Source organism: Poecilia latipinna, unplaced genomic scaffold (assembly GCF_001443285.1).
Source record: "Poecilia latipinna isolate Pla-1442-1.1 unplaced genomic scaffold, P_latipinna-1.0 Scaffold332, whole genome shotgun sequence".
Taxonomy (NCBI): Eukaryota; Metazoa; Chordata; class Actinopteri; order Cyprinodontiformes; family Poeciliidae; genus Poecilia; species Poecilia latipinna.
This window is the reverse complement of record NW_015112948.1, coordinates 117,883-135,556: the sequence shown is the minus strand read 5'-3', so window position 1 is coordinate 135,556 and position 17,674 is coordinate 117,883. Positions and strand designations below refer to the sequence as shown.

Sequence of the window (17,674 nt, the reverse complement as noted above, 5' to 3'; positions counted from 1 at the left end):
GCAGCACCTCTTCTTCAACTGGCTCCACCTCCCCCCCCCCCCCCCCCACACACACACACACACCCTCTATTAGTGCTGCTCTATTTCAGCTGTGTGTGTAAAGGCAGCCAAAGCAGCTCCAGAATCAGCCAATCAGAGCGCAGTACACTCAGCTTTATCTCTGCAGGCCTTCATCACTTTTTAATTTTCTGTAGAGACGATAAAGATAACAAAAGACACTCCTAAAATATGCAAGATAAGGAAACAATCAACGGGTCAGCCTGGAAGTTGCTTCATGATGGAACAGTCTTATTCACATTCATTTCCAGCCGAAAGACTGGACTATTTTTAAAGAGAGAATTATGGAAAGACCAATCTAGGAGGCATTTTATATATTATATAAAATCTTGTAGCTGTTCTACGTCTTCTTATCTGCCATTTTATGAATCTTGCATTGTAACATTTTAGTCCTAAATTACCCCCAGCATTCATCTTCTTTGTATCTCTTATTCACTTCCAACTTTAGTTTTATTTTCTTGTGACTTTTTGTCAAATTCAGTTAGTCTTAATTAGTTTTTAGAGTGTGTTAGCTAGTTTTTATTAGTTAAAGGTTGCTTAGTTTTAGTTTAGTTTTTATTGGTTGCAGTAGTAGTTTTAGTTTTTTCATACTTTTTAGGTGCAGGATTCAAAAAGGTCAAAGCACTGCATTGTGACTGCATACTTTTATTGGATAATGAATACTCAACAGAAGATATTGTTTTTAAAACATGTTCAACAATCAACAATGGTGTTTCACTCCAACTTTTGCTGTTGCCATTTTGCAAAAGTATGGAAAACGGCAGCTGACAAAACAAGGAAAGATAAATCTGAAAATTTTAATGCATTATTAGAAAATGTATGACAGCGAAAGATGAAAGTTTTCTGTGGAATTTTTTTTTAATTTTTCAACTTTCTTGTGTTGTGTCGCTAGCCTGCGTGACCACATCTACATGTTGACTATATTCCATATATTATATTAATTTCAGATGTTGTAAAAATACTATATATTAAATATGACTTAAAATATATTTGACTGTGATTTAACACCTTTAAATTGGGCCTCTGTCTCTTTAAAATCTCCTGCTCTTTCTGAAACTCCCCCTTCAGGATGTCTGTTAACCCTTTAACGTTTTTACCAGAGTTTCACTGAGAAGTAGCTCCTATAATGAGCTCAGCTGATGCTTATCTCCACCTGGTGTTTGCTAATTGCTGCTGGCTAGTCTGAAGGAGCTGAGTAAGTCCCGCAGTGTGAGCCGAAACCTTGGTATGTTGGAAACTGCAGCTCGTAGGAGGAGTTTCCTCCATGGAGGCGGGGCTAGGTCCACTCAGCCGTTTTGTAGCTGAATAGTTGCCATGGAGATTAAAAGATTTCTCAAACATGCCTGAAAGAATCAAGGGAAGACTCCAGATATGTTCTTGGTGAACATTATGAACTCAAAAAAGCTAAAGGTATCAATTAGAAGGAATACTCTGTTGAACAGATTAGATGGTACTGGATCTGGAAGTTTTTTTTTTATAACTCAGAGAACTCAGCAGTGTAAAAACTGACTCACTGTGATAAAATACTGACGGGCCACAGGCTTGTACATCTCCATCTTTGCTACCAAAACATCCCGGTTGGCACGACGACCGGAGAAGAGTTGAAACCTGTACTGAATGTTCAGGAACGTCTCCTCATCTTCCCACTGGAGCTCCAGAGTTGACAGTGATAAATGAAGCACTGCAGTTAATGTCTGGCTGGGGGGAGAATGGGGGAGTCTACACACACACACACACACACACACACACACACACACACACACACACACACACACACACACAAGATTGCCTACACCGTGCTGCAATTAAATCTACAAAGTAACCTCCCCCCGCCGCCCCCTCTGCCTACGTCTCTCTCTGATTGCCTGGTTTCTCCATCTCTCTCCTCCTCACGTTCCCATCATCCTCCATTTACCCCCCTGTTCGTTTTTTTTCTCTCAATCTGAGCTTCTCAATCAGCTGCTCTGATTGCTGTCTTTGTTTTTATTACTGTCCGTCACGACAGCCATCAGTGTTATCCTTATTGCTCTGTGTGTTTGCCTCGCAGCGTATGGGAAAAACTCAAGGAAGTTGCGGCAAGCCAGTTTATGCAAATTGTTAAATTGCAGTCGCACCATGGAAATATTTAACATAGGAATTCAATTGCTGCAAAAATTAAAATATATTTTCAGCTTGGTGATTTATGCAAATCACACGGACAGATAATAATTAAAAAATCATTGCAAGCTGAGCTAATGGAAACGAGTTGTAATTTTTACTTTTCTGTTATTAACGGACATTACGTCATCCTTCTTTGTATTTCATAACTACTGCGACTTCATAAAAAGCAGGTTTCCATACATACTTGTGAGTACATATGCAATATTTTTTGCACATTTTGAAGCAATTCTTTTAATAAGTAAAGAAAGAATATTTCATAATAGTGCAGATATGCATATTCTTTTTACAGCACAGAGAGCTGTAATGTTTTGTGGATGAACCAAACCAGGTTTCAATCAACATTCTGTTTTTGCACATTTTTAAGTATCACTTTTAAAAAGGTTATTAGAAACAGCAAAATTCAAAATGATTTCCTCAATTTCACAAAATGGTTTGGTGATGTATTTCCCTTTTGACACTTTGTCACAAAAAAGGAAAGAAAAGGCAGATATTTATATTATTACACTTCTGTCTGCTCCTTTTCATCCATGATTTTGTTTAGCTGTTACATAAATTATTCATATTTACTACTGAGTGAATGAAATAAAAAATAAAATGAAATAAAATTTCATCAGGTGTGGCTGTAATAAGGAAGATACAGTTACAAGCTAGTATGAACATATAGATGGACAATAAATCAATCACAATATATAATCAGATGATCAATATCAATAGAAAATACATCTGATAGAATATTTAATAATTTCACTTAACTCCGATCCAGAACTGCACAGCATTCTGGGAGATGTAGGCAGAGGAAAAGCTTTAGACGCTCAACCTCTCACTGCTAGCTAAGCTAGGTTGGTGGAATCAACTAACTCTCTCACTCCCTGGTTACCTAGCAACTCAATCATTCTTTGGTTACCTAGCAACACGTAACCAGCAGTTTAAGGTTTCACCACTGTGCCTCTTCTGCTTAAAAATAAAAAAACAACAACAGCGTGGAGTGAAAACTGTAGATAAACCAGGAAAGATCATGTCAGCAGTTTGGCAATATTTCAGAAATTTAAAACAAAAACAATTAATCAATAATTATTGATACTGACTGAAATGGAACACTTATATCATGATACGTCTTTTTCAGTCATATTGTCCAGCCCTGCACGAACCAAACATCTCAGGAAAATGGAGGCACAGAAGTTTGCTACGTAAGAACTTTTTCTGTAAATGTGTTTCCATCTTCCCTTCTTCTGTACAAACATAAACACCTCAAGTGAGCATATAAACTTTTTTTGTGAAATTGTTGAAGTTTTTCTTTAGTTCTATTCAGTTTAAATGGAAGCTTTAACGGCTAACTTCACAAACAAATAAAAGAAAAAAAGAGTTGAAATACAAAAAAACACTTTTTTCCACTTCGAGTAAATATTAGATGTGAATCTTCCTGTCGATTCATTTCTGATTTTTAGGGTCACAATTCAATTCAGAAACCTTTTTTTTTATATTCAAACAGTTTAAACTATGTGACTGATAAAAAGACAAGGCAGTGTAAACAAATCAATTAATACTTTACCAAATTCAGTCAGTTTATATTTAATCAGAATTAGGTTTGTACATAAAATCCTTAAAATCCCGGAATTAGGGTACCTTAGCTGCCTGGCTTTTTCTTAAGTAAAACAAATATCAAAGAGTATTTTGTTTGATAATATCCAAAGAAAATATTCCAGCATAATATTACTATGCTAGAAACACAACGTAAAAAATACCAAAGAATTATTCAAAATATAATTTTAGAAAAATTATTCCAGAGTTAGGAATTGCGATTCTCATTAAAATAAATTTTTTCCCTGCACCTCTAGAAAATATATTAAATATTACACAGTGGATTAAATGATAGCATTGTTTTCTTTGTCAATGTTCAAATCCGATCACATTTACCAACTGCATGAAATGTCTTTCTTATATATTTGCTGCAAAATGAATGATTACTGGCACCAAATTTTAGTATTTTCCTAGTTTACTGTCCTTTACTTCATCTTTCTTAAACCCTGAAAACAGCTGACTGATGGCTGTGAGTGTAGTTAGAGTGGAGGTGGGGGTTAATAAGCCTCCACAGGGCCTTTCTGCAGTGTGTGAGTGTGTGTGCGGGTGTGTGTGTGCGTGTGTGTGTGTGAGAAAGAGAGAGAGAGAGAGCTTCCCTACGGGTTCGACTCAATCGATTGCTCACAGCCATTAGTCGTGAGACAGTGTGCGGTGCAGAGAATCGGACTTAATGCACTTTGCACTGGCAGACTGATTGGACCCTTTCAGATCTCTATGTGTTATAGTAATGGCTTTTTGCATTCACACTTTCTGTAAGTGGATGCTGTGGAAAATGTTGACGGCTGCAGTGAGACAGAGCTGCGATGCATGTGGAATATTTCACTACACAGGCTGTAACTCACACATGAAATGTGATTGTTTATAGCAGAACGACAGAATCGTAATGCTGGAAATAAATCTGCAACACAAATTTAGAGCATCTATAAATCACAGACAGCTGCTGTAATTCACATCATTACATATTCCTTTAAGAAAAGGTTATTTCTGCATTTCTTAACTGTTAAAACTGGAGGTGATTTGGGAGTCGAAGTAACTCTTAACCCAACTCCTCCATATCAATTTTTCCCTGATTTTCTGCGACCGCTGCCTTTTTCAGGTAAGATAATGACCGCTCATAAATACTTCACACAAGCACTAATTGGCAATTTGAGCATATTTCAACTGAAATATGCTTCATCATATGGAAAGTTTAGATATTTACAAAAGACTTTGTATGAGAAGATTATCTATGCAAACACTTCAGTAACGACCGACCTTGCAGCCTGAGTCTTTTTGCTTCTCTTCATCTTTTCCCTTCCCTCCATCTGTGCCAATCTGCAGGCCGTCCTCATCCATTATGCCTCTCACATTCACCCCTAAACACTTGTCATTTTTCCTGTCAAGGTTATCAGGGCAGTGTCGACAACAACGAGCCGCGCTGATGAAATCTTGCACAAAGAGAGGCTCATTTGTCCACAAGAATCCATCTGTGTTGTTGTGGAAACGGCACTGACAAATGCAGACGGACTGAAGCGAGGAAGCAACAGCCTGATAAGACTGAAGATACTTAATATGTACAAGAAACACGACTGTCAAAACTGATCCAGGTTGGCAGGAAAAATCTGACTTGAGTCCCGACATCCAAGCAAATCAGCGGATTTTCACTAACAAGCAAATGTTTAATGATATAAACGGTGCAAACAAATTAAGAAATGGCATCAACAACTACGATGCTGCATGTTTGACAGCTTTGATTGTGTGCAGATGTAGCTGCTCTGGGTCCTTCATGTGGAAACAGGAAAACATCTGGCTTCACCGAGCTTTCAGCTGTCACACTGTGAGCTGCCAGGAAGATACTTTTTATTTTTTATCAACAAAACAAAATTGCACTGAAATCTCTCAATATCATGCCAGTATTTACAAAAAAAGATCCTCAAAAAACAGCAAAATGACACTAAAACAAGCCTCCTGCTGCCCACAAGCACATCAGCTAATGAAGGGACTCTGCTGCACCAGCAGCCAGATGTCTGAACATCTGCATCAAGCTGTGATGAAGGAGACACACTCTTCTTCATTAGTCTTTTGTCCATCTGTATATAAAGGTGGGGAGACTTTGCAGGCCAGCATAACATATCACACGCAATTAAATATAAAGTTAATTCCAAAGAATTTTGCTGGACGATAAATTGTCCCAGAAATTATTGCGATAAACGATGACATTGTTATTTTAAGACCATTTTTAATAATAATAATGGCATAATCATGCGACTGCAACTTCTTCAAACATCAAAAAACATCTAAAATATCCAAAATAAACCAACAAAACAACCTAAACAATAATTACTGAAATTGATTTTAAGGACTCTGCAACCAAAACTGCAGAGATTCTCACAACTGAACTACTAATCATTCAGTTCAGACGGGAGAAACAGGCTAAAGTTTGGACTTTTGTAGAAAAAAGAAAAGTGCAAACTAATTTTGTTTAGTTATGTGTCAAATGTTTTTCAAAATATCAGCTTTTCAGCGATATCAATGACAATTATCAAGTTTATTTCAATTTATAACGCAATTAACTGAGTTATTGATTCTTGTGACAAGTGGTTGTTATTTAGTCGTGTTATAAATTAAAACAAACAATTTCTATTTGAACAATTTATGTTTTTTTATTTTCTTTCTTTCTATCAAAAACTGCATAATAAAAGTCTTTTAGTCTTTCAACAAGCCCTTTTATGAAGGGAAATTTATTATTTCTGTTGTTTATTTGTTTAAAATAACTTCCAATTCCAGTGTTAAATGTTGATTAGAATTTAAAGTTTATTGATCTTTCAGAATATATTCTCGCATTATTCCTTAAAATGGGTTCAAAACAACAATATTACAGTTTATCCCAATAACTTCTAGGCCGATTTATCATCCAGCAATTTTTTTTATCATGACTGGATTGTTGACAGGTTTACTTTATACATCATTTAATTCCCTTGTAACCAGTTGAACCTTTAATGTGGAAACTAAACTGTGAAGTCATGAAAAAGTACCTTACCAGGTTTTGATGCAGAAACCACTGAGGATTCCACACCACTGATCCCAGTATACATACGTCTCTATTCAGAACAGGAGAGCATCAAAAGCACCAAACTTATTTTAAAGACGCGACAGGAATTGATGCCGTAAAATCTAGAAATCTCCACTTTTGGCCTGCTTTCTCTCTTCTCGCTCTGCTGCTTTTCGATGCGTTTTCCATTTTAAACTTGGACACCAGCAGTATTCCCAGTAGTTTGGTGACTGACCCAAACCTCTTGCTTGGTGTGAGGCTGGCCTTCTTCTGGCTCCGACTGGCCTTTCTGTGGTTTAGCACTGTCCAGGAAAAAAACAACCAGTATAAAATCTGTTGTTTTGCTGTTGTCCTCCAAAACCCAATCACGTCCAACGGCCCCGAATCTGACTTGTGAAGAAGAAGGAAAAAAAGAACAAAAAAAGCAGAAAAATATCTTCTTTTGTCTTTGCCTCCCAAATCCCAGAAGTTCAGTTTCCAGTCGATTCAGTTAAAATATGGATTTTTTTTTGCTTGTTTTTTCGTCACAGATGCTGAAATTGTCCCCGTGCTTCACCACAACCACCATGCCTGGACGTTTCCTGATTTCCTCTGGCGCTGCAGCCCTAAACCAGACAGACAAAAGAAAGGAAGCCCTGCCAAGTCTCTCTACTGCAGGCATAGGCTTTTCCTTTCCCCTCCACTCCCTCGTGCTTTCTTCTGTTCCCCAGAAGCGTTGGCGAAGCTCCAGCAAGTCTGCCATGCTGCCTGAACCTTCCCGTCCGTCCCGATCGTCGTTTTGCTGTGGACCCCCGCCCTGCTAACCCCTTCGCTCCCACAGCCTCCTTCTCCAGTCCAACCCCTTCCAAACCGGCCAAAGTAGTCCAAGAACTTCACTCGGTGTTTAGTTGTTGATTAAATCTGAAAACGCTCAAACATTTTAGCACAACGCTAATCAGATCTTAAGTCTCGGATACAGCTGAGTCAACACTCCATTCACCAGACAACCTTTATATTTACTGCTTGTAAGTAAAAGCCAGCATAAAGGGCAGGGAGTGTGTGCTTCTGTGTGTCCTGGGCCCTTCATTCAGTGCCAGAGCAGACCTATTCATCATGTGCCAAGGCTCAGCGCCCTCACTTGTACTGAAGAGGGGGCATCTTGGTGCCAACTGCCCTCACTGCCAACTTAGTGCTGCTGTCGGCCTGTATATGCACACAGAAAGCTCCCTATCTCACAAACACACACACACTGCCAGCCATGTTTATTGGCACCACCGGTAAAGATATGGTTAAAGTCTTAGCATATCTTTTATTGCAGCAGCATAATCTCACTCTGAAAAGATTCACTAACCTTAAAAGTGGGTGAATTTATTCACTGTTTGCATGTTTTATATAAAAATATGCGGTGATGACTGTTTTCACAAAATTCAAGCCTTTATTTAATTTATATATATCTGTATTTTCAACTTACCAAATTGTCTAGGAACTGGTAAGGACTTATCTGCAAACTTATATTTCTCTGGGGTATAAATATGATGCCACACACAGATTACTAGAGACTAAAAATCAATTTTTTTGGTGGCCAACGCTCAAGTTGGCTTTGACATGAAACTAAAGATGAAATCAGTGATGCTGTGGCTCTATTTCTCATCCTGAGGAAGCTGAACTAAATGTAGCTCACCTTGCCAATATTTAACAGTGTTCTGTTAGAACACAGATTGCTGTTGTTAAAAAAAAGTAACTATTTTACACATTAGTGATTTTGATTTGATATTTTTGACATTTGTGAAACTAATCTAAAGACATGAATACAACACAGACAGAACTCTACTACATTATTTTTTATGTGGTTTGCAACTACCAACAATTATATTTCTAAAAGTTTAAAAATATATTCCGGAAACAATTGCTAAAAACGTCATAAAAGGCAGCTTTCTGGTTCAGTTGAATAATTTCTTGCTAGGCGTTTCCCTCTCCAATATGGCGGATCTAACGACGTATTACAACAAAAACCGGGGCTGTTGAGCCGAGATACGCATGCGTACACTACAGCAGGTGCTGCTAACTGACAAAAACATCTTTTAGGACTTTTTACCGTAATTTGTAAGCCCGGTCACAGTTTACGATTCTACAGACATTATTTACTGCCAAGAACCTCGCGAATTAAACACCATAAACAGTTAATTTCGGATCAAGAGGCTTGAAAACAAGTGAAGTTTGGTTAAAGCTAGCTCAGACTTACCGGAGACTTTGATGCTGTCAGCCCGGCCAGGTAGCGCTGTCTCTGGGGTTGGCATCTGTGTTTTGGAGGCCATGTCTCCCATTCTACTGTTGATAAAGTGACGCCAAACCAAACGCAGCCTGGAGGAGGAGACCATTGAAACCAGAGCAGTTAGTTACCCACAGAGCTGCATAACAGCTAGCTTACCTAACGTTACCACGGAGCTGATGTAACAGGGGTGCAGCGCTGTTACACAACAGTCAACACAAACACGGCTCTCCGTAACTTATATAAACTTATAAAAACAGAATAAATTCTTGAAACTATAACTATGACAGAAAATACTTCGTCTCAGAGACAGGAGTTGCTATTTCTAACTAATTCCTCTTTCTGTAAAGAAATAATTTTATATTTACGTTGTAGGAGGAACAAAACGGTAATTTCTTACGTGAATTAATATTTTTTTGTTAAATTAATGTTACAGAAATTTAGTCAAATAAACAACTAGATGACTAATATAAAATAACGGACTGGGTGGGGGGAGGATCTAAAATAAAAATATATTCAAAACTTCTTTTCAGATTCAATGTAATTTTTCCAGTTTCAAAGCTTTTTTTCAGTTTTTTTTTTTTTTTTTAGTTTGAAATTATTTTTTAAGTTTCAATTTTTTTAACAAACCCTCTGGCCCCTATTAAGCTCCATAAATACCTTTTTTAAAAGTTATTTTCAAAACGGACTCTTAATCTTAAAATTGAGCCTCATCAGAAAGCATTTTCTAAGATATTGATTGTATTTCCGAGAACTGATACCGAGGGAGGAGATAAAGCCGGTTCAGTCAGCACCAAGCAGAACCAGTGAGTCAACTGGTTTCCTGTTTACTAGGAGAAAGATAGAAATAGACAGATGATGTGCCATATGGAAGAACGCAGGAGGAACGCTGCTTGTGCTGAAAAAATGTTCCTATTGGTGTCTGATGATGTCTGTATGAAAGGTGAGAATCGTCAATAATTCAGCAGGAGCAAAGCCGCTAATATCACCACACAGGAGAGTTGTGGTTTTTTCTGCATCACAAACTCATAATAATTGAGTTTGTTATAAAGACCACAACCAAAAGCTTTTAGATAATAAAACATCAACACTAAATGGTTGATCTGGTTTGGTGGTTTTGAACTTAAAGCCTCCATTCACACAAATTGTGATTCTCAAGTCCTCATATGGAAGCAAAACACTCAAAAATGTTTGGTTTTAAGGAGGATATTAAATGACATCAGCCTTTATTAATCTTAATTTCATAAATAGTAAAAGTGACAAAGTAAAACCATTTCAAAGGAATGAAAAATATATTAACAGTTTATAAATCAGACATGTTTAATGCATTAACTTGCTCTCTAAATAATATATTTAAGATGTTCGTTTTTCTTTATTTTTTTGATGTAGTACTTGTGATGAACTTCTTTCTTATTCAAATTTAACTACCTGGATCCCACCTAGTTCAATTTTGGCATCAAGAGGGAGAAAAGGATCCAAAATGATGATATTACCACAAATAACTGAGCTTAAAAAGGTGGAAATGAGATACAGATTATTTACTGCTTACATGTGCATAAATACATAATTCTCCTCCAGCGTATTAGGGTCATTGTAGATAAAAAAGGGAGTAAATTTCCCCCAAAACCTTTTCTTTTTAGAAAAAAACAAACATTTCTGAGCTTAAAATATCAAAAAGTGACTAGAAAACAAAATGTAGAAATTTTTAGATGAATCTCAGAAATTCCTTAGAAAAAACAAGGAATTTTCTGAGCTTGAAATGTCAAAAATTTTCTAGAATAAAACTTGGAAATTTCTGAGTTTCAAAATCCAACAATTTTTAACTTTTGAAACTCTGAAAGACAAGAGGAAAGCCCGACTACCTTGCTGCAAAACTGGAAAAGTGATGGAAATAAGACAGACCTTGACATCCAAATCTTACAACCTGAGATCACTTCATGATGTCTTACTGCTACAATCTTTCTTATTTAAAGGAAAACACATTTTGGTTTTAATGAGACCTAAATCTCTCACCCCAGTGTTTCTGGGGTGAATAATATTTCCACCATATTGGCGCCCCCTCTATGCAGCGCCCCTATGCTGCCCATACAGTGGATTCCCACTTTTTCCGCCACCATGTGCACTTATCCAGAGTCAGATCTTCAAGTAGCCTGGTCAAATATCCGTTTTAAAACAAGTGGAAAGCTGAAAAATGTGAAAACTGAGGATTGTTTCAGAAAAAAGACAGATCTTTGACATCCAGATCTTAAAACCTTTCATGAAGTTCTACTGTTACAATCTTTCTTATTTAAAGAAGTCATTTCGGTTTAATGATATATAAATCCCCAGTGTTCTTCACTAGGAATAATTTGTCCACTGTTGTTTGGCGCCCTTCTAACGCAGCGCCCTTATGTCGCATATGTAGCGCATATGCTGCTTATCCAGAGTCATGAGCAGATCTTCAAGGAGGCTGGTCAAATATCCTTTAAAAAACAAGTAGAAAGCTGAAAACTGTGAAAACTGAGGATTTTGTCAGGAAAAAGATTCTTGACATCCAGACCTCACAGGTCATGACGATGAGTGACGGTAATTATCTAAATGTGAGACTGAATCATGTTCACAGCGGCCATATTTTGGGGAAAGAAAAAAAAAACTTTGCGTGTTTAATATTTCCGGAAACCATCTGGATTAACCTAAATTATGGTCAGGTGGGGTGAGCCAGATGCTTTCACTCGGCCTTTCCTCCCCCTTCCTGAGGAGGATGAGGATGTGAAAACCTGCCTTCATCTGACTCCCTCTCTCTCAGAGGACCACCCCTCCCCTCTCCTCTCTCCTCTCCATCTGACTGCGCCCGACTTCTTTCCCTCCATCCTGCCACAGAGCTCCGCGGACTGCACCCAGCGCTCCGAGGAGGGAAGCGACATTTTCAGCTTCTGCATGTCTTCTTCTTCTTCTACTTCTTCCTCTTCTTCTTGACTCTGGACTATGTCTGCTTAGCGATCTCCTCTGGAGGGTAAAACTCTTCATCTGCAGAGGGGAGGACGGTGTGATCTCTGCATCCCCCGCATCACCATCATCATCATCACCATCATCACCATCATCCCTCCGCATCCCTCCATGGAGAGGATTAAATCCCGCAGAAGCCGGTCGCTTTTTGTTTTTTAGTGAAAACGCGCCGTTTATTCTGCTCCTTGCTTTTGGAAGGTATTGTTCGGTTTTGCGTTTATTTGAAACTGAAATTGACGCTTTTAGTGCGTTTATTTGCAAAAGCCGCAGTGTGCTGTCGCGCTCTGCGGAACTGCTTCCTCTCCTTGTGATAAAAATCATTTAATATGATAAAAGCGACATTTATCTCCTTAAGAGGCCATGATGTAATGTGATGCTCTGACGAGAGAGGATAGTCATTTTTAGAGATGTTTTGCAAATATTCCGTTTCTGTTTGATTACTGCATATTAAAATTGGTTAATAGTGGCTTCAAACCTCTCAGCCGACCCCCACAAAGAAGCCCATCCTCCCCCCTCTGCTCCCCCTCTGCGTTTTTAGCCTACATGAGCTATCTGGGTCATTTGCATTTCTGCGTTTAATGAGGCTGCAGATGGCTCCGTTTCTTTTCATTTCTACCTGAGAGCCGCTGAGCTGCACTGATGCACCTCTCATCTCTTTTCTGCATCATTTTCTTCCTTTTTTTTTATTTGGAGCTGACATGATGTGTGAACTGATGCGGGATGATGGGTAGAGCTGCAGCCGCAGCTTCCACCCCTGCAGCAGTGCTGTATAAGAACGCACATTATGGCTGCTGGATAATGGAGGGTAATGCTCTGAATGTCCGCAGTGCTGCTGCTACTGCTGCTTAAAGGACCATACCGGCGTTTTTAAACCGGATCTGGCAACATTAAATACACATACCGGGCATGCATTGCATTTTAAAATAACGTAATGCGTCTTTCCGCTCTGCCAGTAAGCCATTATTAGTTTCCACTGTGGGATCAAAATCAATTTGTAGAGATTTTACACCTGCAGCAGACAGACAATCAATTTCAGAGAGCATTAGATCCATACTGGCAACTCTGGAACTGCTTTTTTTTTTTGGTTTTGTTTTATTGCATTTAAATGTAAATGCAAATTTTTACAGAAAACAATCATCATTTTAATCTCTTTAAATGTTAAAAATGTGAGGCACATTGCAGCGTTTTGTTTGACTAAGAGTAAAATGAACATTTCATGGATTATTGGGCGATCGGTGAAACTGTTTGGAGGTCAGATCAAAAACAAATTTAAAACAGGAACATTTCAGTTTTTATGTGAACTGTAGAGGTCAGAGCTCATTAGATTAAACCTTTTCAGGGTAATAATGGACCTCAAAGCATTAAATGCATTCAGAGAATCTGAACCTGTGTGACAAGTAGAGCTTGAATCACACAAAATTATCACCATTTTATCATAGATCCTTAAAAGTGAATGAACATTATACATTAAAAAAAACATTTAGCCAGTATTTTTGGCCTAAGCAGTGACTAAACAGCTCAAATTCTTTAGAATCATGACGTATTATAAGAGCTGCATGTGCAAATCAAAAATCTTTGATGTGTTGAGGCTGATTTTGGTTAAAGGCGGTCAAGTAAAAATATAAATGTGAGCTGAATGTCCTGGAAATGCTAAATGTATGCAGGAAATGGTTAAAAATGGCTGAAGTGATGGAGGACTTTGGGTTTTCTCTCCTCGTGTTCACAGCGGACCTTGATTTAAATGTCCATACAATTAAGGCACGCGGTGAATGCCAAGAGAGGGACCGAAAATCAACAACCGCAGAAATATACAAACTAAACGTCCACTTTAACGCGACAAATGGATGCAGTACCACCCCAAACCACTAGATGGCGTGCTCATTTTACTCAACTGAAGCGTTGATTTTTTTTTTTTTTAGCATTTCACTCATTAATTTAGGGAAAAAACAAAACTTTTAGTTAATTTGAAGGTTAAGCTACTAATAAACAGTGAAGAAGAATAGAGGCAGTGCTAATTTGTGTACTTATAAAATTTGCATATCTAATGAGGAGATGCTGCAGAGTAACATTTAATCAATTAACAGATACTAAATGTTTTCTTTTAATTCATATTTTGAGGAAATTATTTTTTTGGGGGGAAAAACTTAGCTAACAAAAATTGCTGTGTGCTTCTGTGGTGTTTTACGATCACAGCGCCCTCAAGTGGTCGGTCTGGACAACTGAATTTTATTTTAAAGCACCACCATAAATGACAAAGGTTTCTTATTTTAATTCAAAACTTAGTGTTGCTTTAAATACTAACAAGTAAATTTAAATATTCTTGCAGGACAAAAACTAAAAAAATGTAAACAGCAAATATAGAAAATTGCTGTAAATTGTAAAATGTAGCTGCCTTTGTTATTCCGATAAATACAATTTACCTGCGGGAGTTTTCTTACAGTTTGTTTCGCGATAATAATCTGGATTATTTGATGAGAATTAAGAGGCTGGAAAGGGAAAAGAACAAAAGAAAAATACATTTTTAGTTGAAAATACACAACTGAATTAAATTATTTGTGAGTTTCAATATTTTTCCTGTACTTCATGAGATAGTTTAAGTGCAAAGGCAACAAAATGGGAGTAAGAAGTGATGAAAAGGCGACACATCGGCACAAAATGGCGGGAGAAATTTGGTATCGTTCAGTTGCACATAAATTGCATCTCGAAGTGCCAGAATGTGCAATATATTTCCTCGATGAATCTCTAAGTCAATGCAGAAACATTCTAGTCTTTTATGTTTCATGGATTAACTATGCTTAACACAGATTAACACATTGTAACCAGCTGAATTAGGCTGATACAGGGTGAATGTTGGCAGTCGCTCCGTTTCACGCAGCTTTAAAGTCGGCTTGCCAAACTGGAAAATGCTTGGATTTGAATCCATCTGAGCTGAAAATTGAGGAGTTAAATCCCCTGGTTTGTTGGACTGGAGACATTTAGAGGTAAAACCATGATGGAAACGTCAAGACAGCAACTATTTTGGTTATTTTGACGGCCAGTGAGGTGAATTAAGGCGAGGGAAGTAGAAAAGGACTAAATTAATACTCGTACAGTTGGAGCTTGTTGCCTCAGCCGCTCTGCTTTCACATCCGTTCTCCATCAGAACCATCTCTGTTTGGGTTTCTGCTCAGTTGCATCCCTCTTACATCAGCCTCCTAAATCCAGAGAAAGACGCCATAATTCGTCATCCAAGAATAACGAACTGCAGCCCTGCAGGTCAGCAGAGATTTGCTTAATCGTCTGTAAGCGAGACAAAAAGCTGTGACAAATAACCAATGTAAACTAATTTCTGTCAAAATAAAAATAAAATAAAAACTACTCAACACAGAGCCAGTTGGATTATGAGCTGCAGGAATCCTTAATAATTCATTTTTTACTTTGCATTCATGTTTATGATGCTTTTCTTCAGAGCTGCAGAGAATAAAGTTTCCTAATGGAAAAATTACAGAGTGAAGAGGCTGCAGAAAACTCCAGTTTAAAGATAATAAATAAATAAAATAAAACAATCAAATTCATCCATCCATCTTCAGTACTTATGTAAACTATGAGTAGATAGTGAAGGATATGTTTAGTAGGTGAGCAGGAAATCCAAGTTATTACCCTGTAATGCATTTTCCTCAAACACTTGCAGACTTGAATATTGATCGCGGATGTGCAGGAGAGGCTCTGCTGGGAAACGAGGTAAAAACGATTATTATGTTTACATGGAATAATTCACGACTCCACCGTGTTACACATGGTTCTGTCAGATTACTTGGACAAATTCTGTGCTTAAAACAAGAAATATACTCAAAATATTGTGAAAAAAATGTAAAACCATCCTTTATGTTCTTTCTTTGATAAACGTTGCTGCACGAAGCAATTTTACACATTAATGACGCACAAGAAGGATATAAAAAAGTTATTTCACTATGTATACAAAATAATCAAAATGTTCTATCACCACATTATAAAAACCTGAAGAAAATTACATGTTTATATTTTGAATTTGCAGTTTTCAGATTGAATTCTCTTGTTTTTCTGTGTATGGATTTTATCTCTCAATAAAGCACCATAATGTTTTGACTTATAAGTAAAATAAACAAATCTGAAAACTTGTTTTCTGTCTTTTGTTCTTGTTTCATAAGAGAATTTACTGTTTCATGTAAAAACAAACTGATTGTGCAGTTTGGTTTTAGAAAATATTGTTTACATTTTTACTGTAAATACAACAGGAAACCAGACTTTTAAAAGTCCAGATTATTGGACGTTCACAGCTTCTAGCGCAGACGTTAATATGCATCAGTATGAGGATGTTTTATTACAGTTTTTACTTTTTATTTGTCCTCTGACAGCTCAAAGTGAACATTTCTGGTTTATGTGGGTTGTGGTAATAAACTGAATCAATAACAGCTCTCTCCAAATATTTCCCCTGCATTAGAACCGAATCAGCAGCTAAAATGTTCCTCTGTGTCTGAGCCAAATGAATGTGAAAACATTTGACTAATAGTGCCTTCTAACTTTATATCAGCATTTTGAATTATCTTCCAACTATCCCAAGTAGCATTGGCTTGGAGAAAAATTTTTGTGAAAAAGTGAATCTTTTAGCTGCTTCCATTCACTGCAGATAAGTTTTACAGTTATTGATATATAAATTATTGGTGATAACTTCTACTTCTACTTTGATGTAGTTCAACCTTCACAGGAAAAACATTTATTAAATTTTTTGCTCAAAAACAACACCCATGACAGTGTGAAAAAGTGGGACTTTTAGCTACTTCCTTCACTACAGCTATGTATAACAATCATCTATATATCTTTATATAAATTTTTTGTTTGTGGTGTCAAGAGAATCCAGTATCTTGATTTAAGATTATTACAACAGATAAAGGCAGAAAAGCTTAAAATCTTTTTTTATTTAGACATTTTTAAACAAAATACATTCCGTAGGAAACATGTAGTAAAGGCATAACCGGCTGCAAAAACACACATTCACAGAAAAAGGAACATTTCAGTCTGCGTACATCAAATAAAACCGATCTGCACTGATAAATAAAACCAAACTGCAGCTTTACAACATAAACAGAACTTTATTTAAATTTAGATGACAACCTTTGGCTTTATCAGCTGTGCCATCCTGAGAGAAAGTCAAAGACACCACAGAAAAGATATAAAGATGTTCGATATTGTGTCAAATAAGATGAAACGTATGAAAATATTTATCAGTACTTTATAGTTTTTTTTTTTTTTTTTTTACAAATTTTCTAGTGTAAAGAATTCACTTGAATATAAATTATTTTGACAAACTAATGGCTAAATACTGTAAGATATTGTGTAAGAGGAAACTAAATTAGAGCTATACCAAGTTTAACTGAAATGTTTTGATCTTTGAGGAAAAATATTTTTGTGCTAGCTTGTTTTTTTTCTTCATAGCAAGAACTTATTTATAGGCATTTCAATAAAGATTATCATTGTGTATTTAAAATTCTGCTTTGTCCCAATTAGAAATGGTTAAATAGTACAAACTAATTCAATCGAGACTGTTTATACATGTAGCTAGAGCTAACACTGTTAGCTTAACTTTCATTTATGTCATA

The 17,674-nt window shown here is 36.9% G+C and overlaps 1 protein-coding gene and 1 long non-coding RNA gene across 5 annotated transcripts in view; one reads left to right on the top strand and one right to left on the bottom strand.

The window, feature by feature from the left end:
- msraa (methionine sulfoxide reductase Aa) overlaps nt 1-9,302 on the bottom strand; it is a 37,115-nt gene extending 27,813 nt beyond the window's left edge. Inside the window, exon 1 of one of the 4 annotated variants that reach the window (XM_015035361.1) lies at nt 9,048-9,302. In XM_015035361.1, coding sequence (XP_014890847.1) covers nt 9,048-9,183 — 136 coding nt within the window. In that variant the 5' untranslated portion in view covers nt 9,184-9,302. Of the gene's footprint in view, nt 1-6,814; nt 6,909-9,047 lie in introns of those variants that run through there. The other 3 variants (XM_015035363.1, XM_015035362.1, XM_015035364.1) reach the window with 3 other exon arrangements.
- A 1,592-nt stretch (nt 9,303-10,894) lies between these two features.
- Nucleotides 10,895-14,006, top strand: LOC106949235 (uncharacterized). The gene is made up of 2 exons (XR_001425338.1): nt 10,895-11,206; nt 11,501-14,006. It is a non-coding gene; the product is annotated as an uncharacterized LOC106949235 (long non-coding RNA).
- The last annotated feature ends 3,668 nt before the right edge of the window (nt 14,007-17,674 follow it).